Source organism: Solanum tuberosum, unplaced genomic scaffold, assembly GCF_000226075.1.
Source record: "Solanum tuberosum cultivar DM 1-3 516 R44 unplaced genomic scaffold, SolTub_3.0 scf00118, whole genome shotgun sequence".
Lineage (NCBI taxonomy): Eukaryota > Viridiplantae > Streptophyta > Magnoliopsida > Solanales > Solanaceae > Solanum > Solanum tuberosum.
This window is the reverse complement of record NW_006239043.1, coordinates 808,409-822,896: the sequence shown is the minus strand read 5'-3', so window position 1 is coordinate 822,896 and position 14,488 is coordinate 808,409. Positions and strand designations below refer to the sequence as shown.

At 36.2% G+C, this 14,488-nt stretch overlaps 2 protein-coding genes across 2 annotated transcripts; one reads left to right on the top strand and one right to left on the bottom strand.

The window, feature by feature from the left end:
- Positions 1 to 5,347: 5,347 nt before the first annotated feature.
- LOC102581093 (anthocyanidin reductase-like) lies at positions 5,348 to 9,642 on the top strand. The gene is made up of 5 exons (XM_006350139.2): positions 5,348 to 5,549; positions 6,642 to 6,808; positions 7,494 to 7,706; positions 7,890 to 8,263; positions 9,346 to 9,642. Exons 1-5 carry the CDS (start codon positions 5,420 to 5,422, stop codon positions 9,497 to 9,499), a joined length of 1,038 nt encoding a protein of 345 aa, XP_006350201.1. The 5' UTR covers positions 5,348 to 5,419; the 3' UTR covers positions 9,500 to 9,642.
- Positions 9,643 to 10,623: 981 nt separating this feature from the next.
- LOC102580410 (leucine-rich repeat receptor-like tyrosine-protein kinase PXC3) lies at positions 10,624 to 14,488 on the bottom strand. The gene is made up of 2 exons (XM_006350137.2): positions 11,523 to 14,488; positions 10,624 to 11,206 (listed from the first exon to the last, which is right to left on the bottom strand). Exons 1-2 carry the CDS (start codon positions 13,879 to 13,881, stop codon positions 10,881 to 10,883), a joined length of 2,685 nt encoding a protein of 894 aa, XP_006350199.1. The 5' UTR covers positions 13,882 to 14,488; the 3' UTR covers positions 10,624 to 10,880.

Here is a 14,488-nt window from a genome sequence, read left to right as displayed (position 1 = left end):
TATATATATATATATATATATATATATATATATATGACTATATAATTTTTCATTGGAGGAAGATATAAACGTGACATTCATTAAGGTTCAGGTTGAACAGGGCCAAGACAAAATATTTGGAGTGAAAGTTAAGCGACATAACGCATGAGGCTCATAGGGAAATCAGACTTGATACATAAGTCATCCAAAAGAGAGGTACTTTCAAGTATCTTAGGTCTATTATCCAAGGGAACATGGAGATTGACGAGGATGTCACCCATCATATTGGTGCATGGTGAATGAAATGCATGCTTGCATTCGGACTCTTGTGATAAAAAGGTATTACCAAACTTAAGGGCAAGTTCCATAGAGTGGTGGTTAGAACAAACTTTGTTGTATGGGGCGAAGTGTTGGCCAGATAATAACTCACGTTCATGAGATGAAAGTTACGAATACGAGGATGTTGCGATGGATGTGTGAGCATACTAGAAGAGATGGGATTAGAAATGTGGATATTTGTGACGAGGTGGGAGTGGTTTCGGTGGAGGACAAGATGCGGAAAGTAAGACTGGATAGTTCAGACATGTGAAAATGAGATACACGGATGCCCCAGTACAGAGGTGTGAGACGTTGGCTATGGATGATTTCAAGAGGAGTAGAGGAAGAACAAAGAAGTATTGCGGAAAGGTGATTAGACTACACATGCACAGAGTCAACTTACCGAGGACGTGACCTTAGATAGGAAGGGATCGAGGACACGGATTGCGGAGGTTAGTAGGAAGCAGAACGTTGTCTTTTTGTCTATTCATATTAGTAGTCGTAGTATTGCCCCCATAGTTTCATGTCCTTCAATTTTTGTTACTATTAGTTGCTCCTTATACCTCGATTATCGTGTTGTTTTGTTGTAGTTCTGTTTTGTTACTATCTACTATTGTTGTTATTATGTATGTTATTATCCGTTCATTCTTTTACTTTGGTTATTTATTGTTCGGGACTGATTTGGATTATTTTTCCTTAAATCAAGGGTCTATCGGAACAATCTTTCTACCTCTGAGGTAGGGGTATGGTCTTGTAATGACCCGGCTTGTCATTTTTGGATATTTTCATAAAATTACCATTTTGCCCTCTCGATATTGACCCCGAGCTATTTCTGGTTGAGTTGTGAATTTTTGTAAGTTTTGAGTTTGAAAGGCTAAAGTTGTTAAAAAATAATTTTTGGTATCTTTTGGAGTTTCAAGTGTCAGAATGGAATTCCTTTAATTTCGTCAGTCCCGGAATGCGGAAATTGGTCTATGAGAGTTTTCAATATGAGGCCCTAAGTTGAAATTTATGAAATTTTAGCCTTTAGATTGACTTTGGTCAACATTCGGGATTCGGATGATCTGATAGGAATTTCGAGAGTTACGTTGGATTCAGAGGATGATTTTATGCCTAGATGAAGTCTTGGTTGATTTTTCTGAGGTCCCGAGTTTGTTTTGGCCTTTTTAGGCGTTATGCTAATTTCTATGACTTTCACGAGTTTTGGGTCAAGGAGACCACAGATTTATGTTTCGACGGTTCCATTGAGTCTGTAAAGTCGAGTATAGTCAGTTTGCTTATATTGTTGTGTGTACGGGATAATTCTGAGGGTCTTTTCAATGATTTTTGTGTTGGCTGATGTTTTTGCTTCTGCAGTCCTCGCATTTGTAGAGGGCCTTCACTTTTGCGATCTTCACTTTAGAAGAAAGCCACCTTGCAAAAGCGAGACTGACCTTTTGGGCGGGGTTCGCTTAATTGAACTAGGGCTCGCTTTAGCGATGATCGCTTAAGTTAAGCTCGATTCACAAAAGCGAGATCCCCTATTTTTTGGGATTCGCTTAAGCGAATCTGGGTCGCTTTTGCAACATCAGAGAGGGGTTTTTGGTCTAAAATTTTTGGGGTTTAATCCCCATTTTTCATTTTGAGCTTGGTAAAACACTTTGAGGCAATTTTGAAGAAATTTCTTGTGCTAAATTGTTTGGGTAAGCTTTTGTGATCCTAAAACTTCATTTTCCTTTACTTATTCATGGATTTTAACATCAAAACTTGAGATTTTGATTGGCAAATGGCAAGGTTTTTCAAGAACTTGAGTTCTAAACTAAAATGGTGATTGTGAACTGATTTTAACTCCTTTTTTTAAACGGTTTCACCAATGAGTTCCAAATGCCTTAGGTAATGTTTTCAAGTGAAATTTTTTGGATTAAATCTCATTATCGGAATTTGGTTTTTGAGTTGATTGGCCCATTTTTCAAAGAGTATGAACTGGATATTGTTATTTCCATAATCTTCTTGTGCTTACGTGATTGAATTAGATTGTGTGACTTTGGACATAGTTTGAAAGGGAAATTGGTTATGTGCATTGATTGTTGTACATTGTGATGATACATGTGATATAAAATCGATGAAAAATGGTTACGACTAGTGATATTGTGCCGAAAGGAAATGATTCCGGTTAGTGATGTGATATAAAGCCGATGAGAAATAGTTCCGACTAGTGATGTGATATAAAACTTGTGGAAAATGGTTCCGGCTACTAATGTGATATAAAGCCAATGAGAAATGGTTCCATCTAGTGATATGATATAAAGCCAGTGGAAAATGGTTCAGGCTAGCGATGTTATATAAAGCCGATGGAAAATGGTTCCGACTAGTGATTTTGTGCCGAAGAAAAATGGTTCCAAAAAAAGTTGATTATTGTGATTTGATGCATTTTATACTTGTGATTGATCTACTTGTTACATGTGTTTGAACTACTCGTTACTAGTGATTGGTATACTTGATGCATGCTAGTTGTTGAGCTATGACTATTGAACTTTGTGGTTAAGCCTTGTAAATTGTGTATTGTAGCACCATTAGGTTGGCTGAGTTCTATGCAAGTTGTAGTTTGAGGAGTTCAGTTGGGATGAATCGATTTCTAGTTAGTATGTTTTATTTATCAGGTTGCTTGCTGAGTACCGTGTTGTTTGGTACTCACTCCTTGCTTCTACACTTGTGTAGGTCCCGAGCCTGGTATTGTGTGATTGCTCTTCTTCTTCTTCTCCCTTTTCTCGAGGCTGGTAGAAGGACTTGAAAGGTAGCTGCTTGTCATCCAGGCAGACCCTCTTTTTCCTTTTCGTTATGCTTTGTTCTATTTGGAAAACAAAGCATTGAGACTTGTACTTTTTTTTAATTCCCGCACTTTATGTATTAGTGGTTTGTACTTGTGACAACCATGTTTTTAAAATAAGTTTTCCATTTTTATCTTGTTGTTGTTTCTTTTCCGCTTTCGTTTCGTTGGGTTGAGGTTGTTTTGTCTTGGTAGGAATAGACTAGTGTCGTCACGTCTATTTTTGGATCGTGACAGGTCTGCATATACTCTACCCTCATCAAACTTCCACTTTTTAGAAACTATACTTAGTATGTTGTTGTTGATTCTTTTTGAAACATATACACTAAAGAAAGGGGGAAAAATGCCCCTCAACAGCATAACAAGTTTGCCCGTCGTTTGAATTTGGCCCTAAATATGCGCTTATCATTGTTGGATTGGCTCAAATTTGACATTCAACTGTGAGAAATAGGACAAATTTGTCCTCCGTTTGTATTTGGTCCGAATATATCCTTATCGTTGAAGAACTTGTTTGGGCTCTTCAAAAATGCCAACATGTACATTAAATTTTTGAACGATCACATATTGACGTGACAACATTTTTTGAGAGTCCGAGCAACATAGTTTTTATATGTACCTTCTACACATGCTTTTCTGACCTCATTCAAATAGCCTAGTGAAGATAAATCAGTGTCCTCTATTCCTATCTGTACATTTGCATGTAGTAGCAGTACTTTGGCCTAAATGTTTGGACCACAAATTCGATAAATGTAATCCACAAGTAGAGTCTAGAGAGCGTATAGTACTATTCCTATTTGTACATTTGCATGTCGTAGTAATACTTTGGCCTAAATGTTTGGACCACAAATTCGATAGATGTAATTCCACAAGTAGACCCTAGGGAGGTTAGTATGTAAGCTGATCCAGGGGTGAAACTATGTATAGCTTAGGGGGTACCTGAACCCCCTTTGACGAAAAATTACATTGTATATATAAGGTCAAATTCTGATTTTATGAGTATGTTTATTAAAATGAACCCCCTAAACACTGAAGAGAAGAACGGCATAGTGGTTAAGGGGGTTCATTGTTGGCTAGAAGGATCAGAGTTTGATTCCCATTGCATGCAACATTTTCCACCAGTTTTAAAGGCTAAGATGGGCTCAGATTCCCAATCCAATGACACTGTTTCATTGGGTTGAATATGTAGCTTTATTTTTATTTTATTTTCATTAGTTCTCTCTTTATTCTGGTTTTATGAGTATATTTCTTCTTCTTTTTATCAATTTATCTTGATTGAAATTTATTAGCCACATTCTTTATAATTTTGTCTTTTATTCTTCTTATTTTATATTGCTCATTTTGTTTCTGCATAACTCTCTTTCCATGTAATAAATTGAAGAAAGATGAACAATTATTAAATTTTAAATTGAGTTAGAAAAAATATTTATATAAAATAAAGTAAATTAAATTAATCAAACAAAAAAAAATTAAAAGTCATGAATATTTTATAACAAAATCTATTTAGTTGAATTTTCTTTCTTTAATTTCATAGTATTTCTTTCCTATAGTTTTTTCAATTTTTTCGAAAGAGATGAAAACTAAACTAATTTTATTTGATTTATCGATCTTTTGTTTTTTTTATAGATGACTAACCTAGTAAATTGAATTAACTGAACTAAAGAACAATGATACCATGTATTTATCTTCTGAATATGCATTATAATATTAGTAACTCAATCATTACCCCTTTTAAAAAACCTTAGTGATTTTTATAATAGCATATGATTGAAAGGACACTAATTCAGATTTTTTTTTAAAATCAAAATATAATAGAACATTGCAAAATAAAAAAAAGGCATATTTTTTTTAAAAAAAACTCAATGGAGCAAGATAAAAGTAGGAAGAACATAAACGCGACATGACAAGACAAGTTAAAGTTAAAGTTAGCGGGTTAAGATTAATATTTTCTTTTTCCGTCTCGCTCCGTTTTTCGTCTTATAATTTTTACGTGTTCACTACTTTATACTTCGAACCCGCTTCATGAAAATCCTTGCTCTGCCACTGTGCAGACCTTCCCTCTATGTACCTTCACGAGGTTGATTTCCGATAGATCATCAACTCAAGTAAAGCGTAAAAATATCAGTAAGTAAAGGAAATAGTTGGAGTAGTACATACATTAAATGCAAGGTAAATATGACAGTAACATATTTTGTCTTTTAGTACCATTTTAGTGGTACTTCCATTGTGAAAACCAAACATGTTGTCTAAAGTTAGATACAAAATTATTAATTTGATTTGAGAAAAATAAAGAAGAGAAAGCTGAAGAAGGTTTTATCTATGGAGGACAAGAAGAGTAGAAGTTCAATGGTAGTTTGTGTTACTGGTGGTTCAGGATACATAGCTTCATATCTGGTGAAAAAACTTCTTGAAAGAGGCTACAAAGTTCATGCTACCTTGAGGAACTTAGGTATGTAATTCTTGATTTTTCTTTTTTTCCTATCATGTGATCTTGTATGGATGGATGAGATTCGTCTACCTTAACTAGAGGTTTCAAGTTCACATTTCGAAAAGGGAAATTTTTCATAGAAATTGGAGTTCATTGGGAACTCTACCACCCTGATTTTGAAAAATAGTCATTGTTGTCCTAAAATTTCACTTGTGGAATTTGAATATATTTTTTTAATTACAAAGGCTACATATAGCCTTAGAGATGACAATGGGGCGGGGAGGATGTGGGGCGGAGCAGGTTTAAGGTTGTGCGGGGGGAGCAGGTTTAAGGTTGTGCGGGATGGAGCAGGTTTAAGGTTGTGCGGGGCAGGAGGGATGTGTGTGTGTGGGGATAAGATAGTAAATCAAAATGGTTCAATAGAAAATAATACAATTTCTTACATTTTTTCCAATTGACCTCTAAAGAATAAATTTTAAGTCATTATCTATTAAATTAATACAACTTAATGGAAAAATGGATTTATTTTTATGAGGGCAGGGTGGAGCGGGTTGAAAATAAAAAAAAATTGTTATGAGGGGGGATTAAAAGTTTTGCGGGTTAATCTAACCCGCCCCGCCCCATGCCATCCTAAGTTCTGCGTACACTTTATCCTCTCCAGATTACATATATGGGATTGTTGTTGTAAAAGCTAAAAATACTTATTTATGAAAAATTTCCCAGAAATTTCTAGTTCTTGGTGTGGTTCTTGGTGTGATGGAGTTGATCTTTCTAGCCTTAACCCGAAGTGTTAGGTTCAAGCTTTAAAAAAAAAAATTAAAAAAGGTAAAATGGTGTCCACTAGCCTCTTTTCAGCCATATCTTTGAAAAATAACCATTGTCATCCTTGAGTCCCGTCTCACGTGTAGAATTTGAAACTTCAGGACAATAATTGTTTTTCAATGACGAGATGAAAAATAATTAACTATTACTGAATTTGCCCCGGATATTTCAGATTCAAAGCACTTAGCCTTGTAGTGAGTCTTACGCCATGTAAATTTGAATTAGTCTTACCAGTAAATTCCGAATACCATATATATATATATATATATTAAATTTGTGATAATTTTGCAGAGGATAAATCAAAGGTAGACTTGTTGAAGAACTTGCCTAATGCAGAAGAAAATTTGAAGTTATTTCAAGCTGATATGTATAGACCAGAAGAATTTGAGCAAGCAATCACAGGCTGTGAGTTTGTTTTCCATGTGGCCACTCCTTGTATACATTCTGAGGGATTTCAGGTACCTAGTTTCATTTTTCAAAATAATGATGATGTTCAATCAGGTCAGCTTATGTGCATCTCGATAATTATACCAACTTCATTATTGCTTCCCAACTAGTATATGTATGCCTATTTTCATTTTAATGTTGTTGGGGACCTACTATCTCTCACTAGGAACAAAACGTATTTTTTTTATAATGGTGATGTTCAAATCAACTTGCTCACCTATTCTGTTCCACCGAGTACCTAGTCTCCCATGGTTTTGACCTATCACATCAGTTGTTAGGCTACACTTTTTGTGCTCGTTAGGGTCAGAGCTATAATCATCAAAGGGTGATCAATTGAACACGTTTTGTTGAATATTTTTATTTTGTATACATGCATCCAAGGGTGTGACGTAACGGCCAATAAAGTGTGTGGAGCACCATGATGTCTCGATTTCAAATCCTATGGAAAAAAAGCACCTAAGAGATTTCTTCCTATCTGCCCAAGCCTTAGTGGACAGAGTTATCTGGTACCAAGGCTTGGTGATGGAAAGTTTCGTGTATGTCTGTTGGTGGGAGGTGGCAGATACTCAGTGGAATAGTCGAGGCACCAACGTCACAAAAATTATGATACTTTATATATATATATGTCAAATATTACTACTTTTTATATGTAAATACTATGTTTATTTATTTTGGTGGGATTGAACATTGTAACAGGACAAGAATCAGGTAGAAGCAGCAGTTGCATCAGTGAAGAATATCGTAATGTCTTGTATAAAGTCTGGTACTGTGAAGAGGCTTATATATACAGGCACTGTGCTTGCTGCTTCACCAATGAAGGATGATGGTAATGGCTTCAAAGATTTGATGGATGAAACATGTTGGACTCCTCTCAATGTCCACTTTCCTTTTAGCGACGATTTTGTTATGGTAAGATTTCTTTCTTATTAGTAATGATGGTGTCGGGATCAGTTTGCCTACCAACACACGAATCATGCAACTCTGTCCACCCTAAAATAGACGAGTCTTTCTCTATGAACTACCTAAACAAGAATTCTCGAATTCTATAAAGCTTACCAAAAAACTAAACATTTCCTTTTTTGAATAGTATAGACTTATGTGGAAGCAAAGACAGCATGTGACAGAGAAATCTTGAACTTTGGCAAAGATGGATTTGAGGTTGTGAGCTTAGGTTTTGGTCTTGTTGGAGGAACAACACTCTTGTCAAATATCTCAAGAAGCATGGCTAATATGTTGTCAGTGGTAACTGGTGATGAAATTTATTACAATCAACTCAAGTTCATAGAAGAGGTTGATGGAAAAGTTCCAATTATACACATTGAAGATGTTTGTGAAGCTCACATTTTCTCAATGGAAAATAGTGATTCTATGAATGGTAGACTCTTGTGTGCTAGTGCATTTGTTTCTTCTGCAGAAATTGCAAGTTATTATCAACAAAACTATCCAGAGTTTCATATCAACCAAAAGTAAGTACCTTATATTTCATCTACACTATTTAGTGTCTAGTATCTGGTTTGGACTCCGACTAATACAGATTCTATCACACGTTGGTTTGGAGGTAAATTGCTCGCTCCCCACCAAACGTGACTTCATTTCTAGAGCTCGAATCTAAAACATATAGTTATGTGTGAAATTAGGTCTTAGGCCTAACTCACACTCCAAAAGCTAACTCAAAGGAAGGAGGATTGTCCAAGCCTTATACAGAGTCAACTCATCTCATTAACCACCAATGTGGCCTTTTGTCATTCTTTAACACCCCACCTCACGCCCAGTGCTTAGCATTTGGTATGTGGGCAATTCTGATTTTGGGGGCCCAACATTGGGTGAGATGGGCCCTGCTCTGATACCATGTGAAATTAAGTATTAGACCTAACTCACACCCCAAAAGCTAGCTCAAAGGATGGTAATGTCCTGCTTCTTTCCTGTACCCTTGTCAGTAGCCGTGACAGAAAGTATACCATTGGCATCGATGTCGAATTTCACTTCTATCTGGGGAACTCCCCTGGGACCTGGAGGGATTCCATCCAGGCGGAAACTTCCAATAGACTTGTTATCTTTTACAAACTCTCTTTCACCTTGCAGCACATTAATCTCAACACTTGTTTGCCCATCTGCTGCAGTTGAAAAAACTTCTGATTTTGAAGTTGGTAGTGTTGTATTTCTTGGGATGATTTTGGTCATAACTCCACCCAGAGTTTCCAGACCAAGTGACAATGGAGTTACATCTAATAACACGATGTCACTAATATCTCCAGCCAAGACACCAGCCTGAACTATCCACCCATTTCATTAACCATCAATGTGGGCTTTAGTCATTCTTTAACATTAAGTATAAGAGAGTACTTACCACCCCCATCACAATCGATATTGAATGTAGTTCTTGAATTTTCTTTGCGCATACTTAGACTTTTGAGGTTATGAATTAATAAACATTGAGTTCAACTAATATTGACGATGTAAAGAATTTTTATACTATCGGATCATTTAATATCTATTTAAAGGATTATTTTTTGAATTTCATTTTATATATCTTTCCATTTATAAACAGGTACTTGGATGATCCAAAGAGAGAAGTGAAATGGGGATCAAATAAGCTTATGGAGAAGGGTTTTGTGTACAAATATGAAATGAAGAAAATATTGGATGATAATATTAGAAGTGCAAGGGAACTTGGAGTTTTTAACTTACCATCATCTGCTTAATGGGAACTTTTAATTTTCATATATGAAAAATATTTACTCGTATAGAGTGTTTGTAACAAATCATATGAATTTATCGTAAGTAATAAAATAAGGTGATAATATTTGCTAACACGCATGTCGTGTATTTATTGTTTTGATGTATACACAGGGTGCGGATAATTTTTATGGTCCGTGTATTGTTTTTTTCTATCCTTCATAGTGTGAAAGTATGGTTAAATGACCACATGTATATACTGAAGAATACATACGAACACCCTTATATTCTACTCCTAGCTCCAATTTGTTTGGTGATATTTCCTTATTGGTCCGTTCTGGAAAGAATGACACATTTCTACGTTAGGAAACACTTAACTTTAAACTTCACATTTTACCGTTAATATGAAGCTTTTATAGCCACGCAAATGTTACAACATGTGTAAGGTTTCAAAAGTCTTATAGCCAAACAAACTGTACTAAACTAATTGGAACAGAGAAAGTAGTAAATAGAGTACTAATACATCATTTGGAAAGTCAAGCTGATTGAAGCAGTAGAATCATATGGAAACATATTACTCGCGCTCGATGATAACATCGATCCAATGATAATTTGATTACAGTAGTTGTAGTAGTGCTCCTGTAGTTTCTTCTTGTCCTTCGATTTCTATTACTACCTGTTGTTTTTTACACCCCCACTATCATCTTATTTTGTTGTAGTTACTATCATGTTGTTTTTGCTACTCCTATTACTTCTTTTTCTAGACTGCTTTGGACTATTTTTCCCTTGATCCGAGGGTCTATTGAAAACAGTTTTTCTACCTCTAAGGTAGAGGTAAGGTTTGAGTACACTATACCCTCACCAGACCCGGTGTAATCCCATAAGTGGAGTCTGTGGAGGGTAGAATGTACACATGTACGCAAACCTTACCCCTATCTTTGTGGGGTTGAGAAGTTATTTTCGATAGATCCTCGACTCTTAAGAAGTGTAATCAAAAGCAGTTAAAGGCCTTAAATACTGAGTTCTTGTTTCTCTTAATTAGTATTAGAAGAATAATATAGAAAGTAAGTTGCATGTTGAATAGTAGCATTCCCTTAATCTTTCACTATGATTTAATCTATACTTGATTTGGAAGCAATGTACCAGAAAGGGGAAATGGAAAATGAAAGATAATGCTATTTGTAAACATATTCTCCTTGTGAGAAATTAATCTACATCTCCATCTACATGTTTTGGAGAAAAAGAACTGGTGATCATATGATTGAAGTAAGACACATCATACCCTTAAGAGTTCGACCATTTTGTCCTCTCGACTAAGAATGTCGTACACTTGTATTTTTACAGGAGCATTCACATATGAAGAGACAGAGATCAAGACATACTTTGATTTGATGATACGAACTTTGTTTAGCTTTCCGTGATTTCTTGCAGCATTTCTACCACCTTCTTCATCTTTGGTCGCTTTGCTGGTGTCATGTCAGTGCATAGCAACGCAACCTTTAGTGCTGCTAACATTTCCTTTCTCCAAGAAAATGAAATGGTGCTGAGCTTTGCATCGAGTATCTGCTCCGGTGTTTCCCCCCTTGTAGGTGCACCATGTACCCACTTAACCAAGTCTATTCCTTCACCAAAAGCTTCATCAACAGGTAGTCGGGTGGTTAGGATCTCAAGCAAAACAACCCCATAGCTGTAAACATTTCCAGGAGCTGTTACTTGCATCGTATATGCATACTCTGTTTAGAAAAAAAAAACAAGTCAATAACAGATTTATAATCTCTACAAATGCGAAAAGAGAGATAATAGTTTCAATTTGTTTGTCATACTTAAAAAAGAATGCCTTTTTCCTTTTTTGGCAACTTTTAAATTCAAACTTTTCACGTGACATGTTTAAGACCACAAGATTAAAGGGCATTTTGGTACATTCTACATATCTTTAGTTTAAGACACTAAGATTCAAAAGTTTTCTTTACTTTCTTAAACTTTGTGTCAAGTTAAAATCAGACAAACAAATTGAAACAGAGGGAGTATGTGTGTTCAAATGATATGTACCTGGAGGAATATATCCGAATGAACCAGCAACAGCACTAATACTTGCAGTCCCTCTAGATGGATCGAGAAGCCTAGAGATTTCAACTTCACTAACCAAAGGCCTGAAATTAGAATCAAGAAGCACATTCCCGGAAGAAATGTCAAGATGGATGATAGCAACATGGTGAAGGAATGCCAATCCTTCTGCAACTCCAGTGGCAATGGCAAGTCTTGTTGGCCAGTCGGGCTTATATTCAGGTTTCTGGCTAGAGTTATGAAGATATTGAGTCAACGTTCCGTTGGCATAATATTCATGCAACAGAAGAACGACATCTTCATAGATTCCAAATCCGATAGGACGAGCAAGATTATCATGAACGAGCTTACTAAGCTTTTCAAGCTCTCTGATCATCTTACTCTGGTGATGAATTATAGTTTTGTCCATTGACTTTAGCTTCTTCACCGACAAAATCATCCCGGAAGGCATGTCTGCTTTATAGACAGTGCTGAAAGTACCAACACAAATCTTATTCGAGTCTTTCATGACTGCCTTTACAACTGCATCAAAATCAATTGCTTGCTTTAGATTGTCAACAAAGACGTTTCCCGCCAGTATCACTGGTTTGCTAGAAATTTCATCAATGGTATTTCCAGCTGCTTCCTTGGCAGCTTTCTCTTGTTTCTCCCTCATCATGAACAGCAAAACAACCACTGTGACACATACAAAAACTGCCAAACCAGAACCGATAACAGCCAAAACGATTCGGTAAGAGACCTTGTGACCGTAAACGCTGTGGTCATAACCATTTAAATCCCCACAACCACCACTCAAAGGATCACCACAGAGATCTTTGTTTCCAAGAAAACTTGAATTAGGACTTTTCTGAAATGGTGCAAAAGTAGGTATTGGACCAGTGAATTGGTTGCTCGAAAAATCAACCTCTATCAAACTCTGCATGCCCTTCAATGCCGGTGGAATATTCCCAGAGAGCTGATTATCAGATACATCTAAAGAAACCAACTTGTCAAGTTTTCCTAAATCCTGAGGCAATTTTCCGTGGAGACGATTATGACTCAAATTCAACGAAATCTGCAAGTTCTTCATATGACCAAGCTCAGGAGGGATATTTCCAGTAAGTTCATTACTCCCCATTTCCAACTCAAGCAACTTTACACAATTCCCTATCTCATGAGGTATCTCCCCTCGAATCGAGTTTTCCCCCAACAGCAAATACTGCAATCTGGACGTATTGCAGATATCTGCCGGTATGGTACCATTGAACTTGTTGTTGCTCAAGTCAAGCTTATTGAGATTCTTGCACTTAAGAACTGATGTTGGAATCTCTCCATAAAGGTTATTACCAGAAACAATCAATTCTTGCAAACTGTTAAGCTGACCAAACTCAGGAGGAATAGTTCCATTAAACTCATTTGAAGCTAAATTAAGGAGAGTGAGATTCGAGCACTTCGCGAACTCTGTGACAATTTCACCAGACAAACTATTACTATCTGCTTCAAAATAAGTAAGACTACTGATATTCCCAATTGATTTAGGGATACCTCCAATCAACTTGTTATTCCCAATCCTAATACTAGAAAGTCCTTTACAATTCCCAATCGAATCAGGAATCGTTCCGGTCAACTTATTCTGAGTTAGAACAAGAAATTCAAGATTCCCATTAGCACAAATGCTCTCAGGAATAGTACCTTCAAGCTGGTTTGAGTGAAGGTTCAACAAAGAAAGATCAGAGTACAGTCCTAAGTTAACCGGAACACCACCACTAAATTCATTCTCATAAGCAGCAAAAACCTTAAGATTGGTCAAATTACCAATCCACATTGGGATAGAACCATTCAAGTTGTTAGTAAATATTTGAAAATCTTGCAAATTCTCTAACCCCTCAAGCTCATCAGGTATAGCTCCTGTGAGCCAGTTTTTCGAAAGGTTCAATGCCTTAAGGCTTCTGAGCTTACCTAATTCACTAGGTATTGAGTTTCCAAATTTGTTAAAAGACAAATCAAGATATTGAAGCTCAGATAAATTCCCAAATGCAAATGGAATAGAACCTTGGAAGTTATTATTAGAAAGGTCTAGCCACTTTAAACCTTTGAGCTCAGATATTAGAGTTGCATTACCTTGTAATCTAAAACCAGAAAGATCAAGTCTTTCCACCATTGAACTGTTTGAGCTGCAAATAACTCCATGCCAAGAGCAGAAATCAGTTGTGTTCATCACACCCCATCCAGGTACTGATAGCTCTTTCCCAATTGCTTCCACTACATCTTGATCATGAAAAACCAACTGGGAATTCACAAGTTGGAATCTTGATAACAAACCAACTAGAAAAAACACAGTTAACAGAAACCTCAAAAGTGTCATTCTTGAGTTTTTTTCTTTTCAAGAAAACACCTTTTCTTCAATTACTTCCTCCTTTTCCCTCCAAAACAACTAGATAGAACAATCAAGAATCCATTGATGAGATTAAGGGGGGTGAAAAAAGGGGTTTACAGTGAAAAAGATTGAATCTTTGAAATGGTTATGAGGTTGTTTACAAAGAAAACACCTTTTCTTCAACTTCTTCCTCCTTTTCCCATCAAGAATCCATCACATGAAACTTTCTGCAGAATTGGAGATTGTGGGGGTGGGGTGTAGAAGACAAAAGGGAGTTTAGAGTGAAAAAGATTGAGTCTTGAAATGCTCAAGAAATGTGAGGGAGTATTCCATTTGAGGAATCTTGAAAATGTAAAATAACCAAAAAGCTAGGAAGCCCTTAAATTTAGGAAATAGACAGCAGTAGTGAGTACTATCTAAGAAGAAGCCATATCAAGAAATGAAGAAAACCATTGTGTATAGAAGAAGAAAACAAAGAAAGAAACAAAACACTAAAAAACAGAAGGACACAGAAAACCTGGGACTAGGCTAGAAGATAGACTAGCTGAGCTGAAACAAAATAGTACCACTACTATAGTAGTAGTATTAAGGAGTT

Bases quoted from the DNA above. Each gene is read 5' to 3' on its own strand.
- LOC102581093 (XM_006350139.2), top strand. From the start codon at position 5,420: ATGGAGGACAAGAAGAGTAGAAGTTCAATGGTAGTTTGTGTTACTGGT. The intron at 5,550-6,641 runs GTATGTAATTCT...ATAATTTTGCAG, and splicing joins TGCTACCTTGAGGAACTTAG to AGGATAAATCAAAGGTAGAC. The intron at 8,264-9,345 runs GTAAGTACCTTA...ATTTATAAACAG, and splicing joins GAGTTTCATATCAACCAAAA to GTACTTGGATGATCCAAAGA.
- LOC102580410 (XM_006350137.2), bottom strand. From the start codon at position 13,881: ATGACACTTTTGAGGTTTCTGTTAACTGTGTTTTTTCTAGTTGGTTTG. The intron at 11,207-11,522 runs GTACATATCATT...TTTTCTAAACAG, and splicing joins ATTCGGATATATTCCTCCAG to AGTATGCATATACGATGCAA.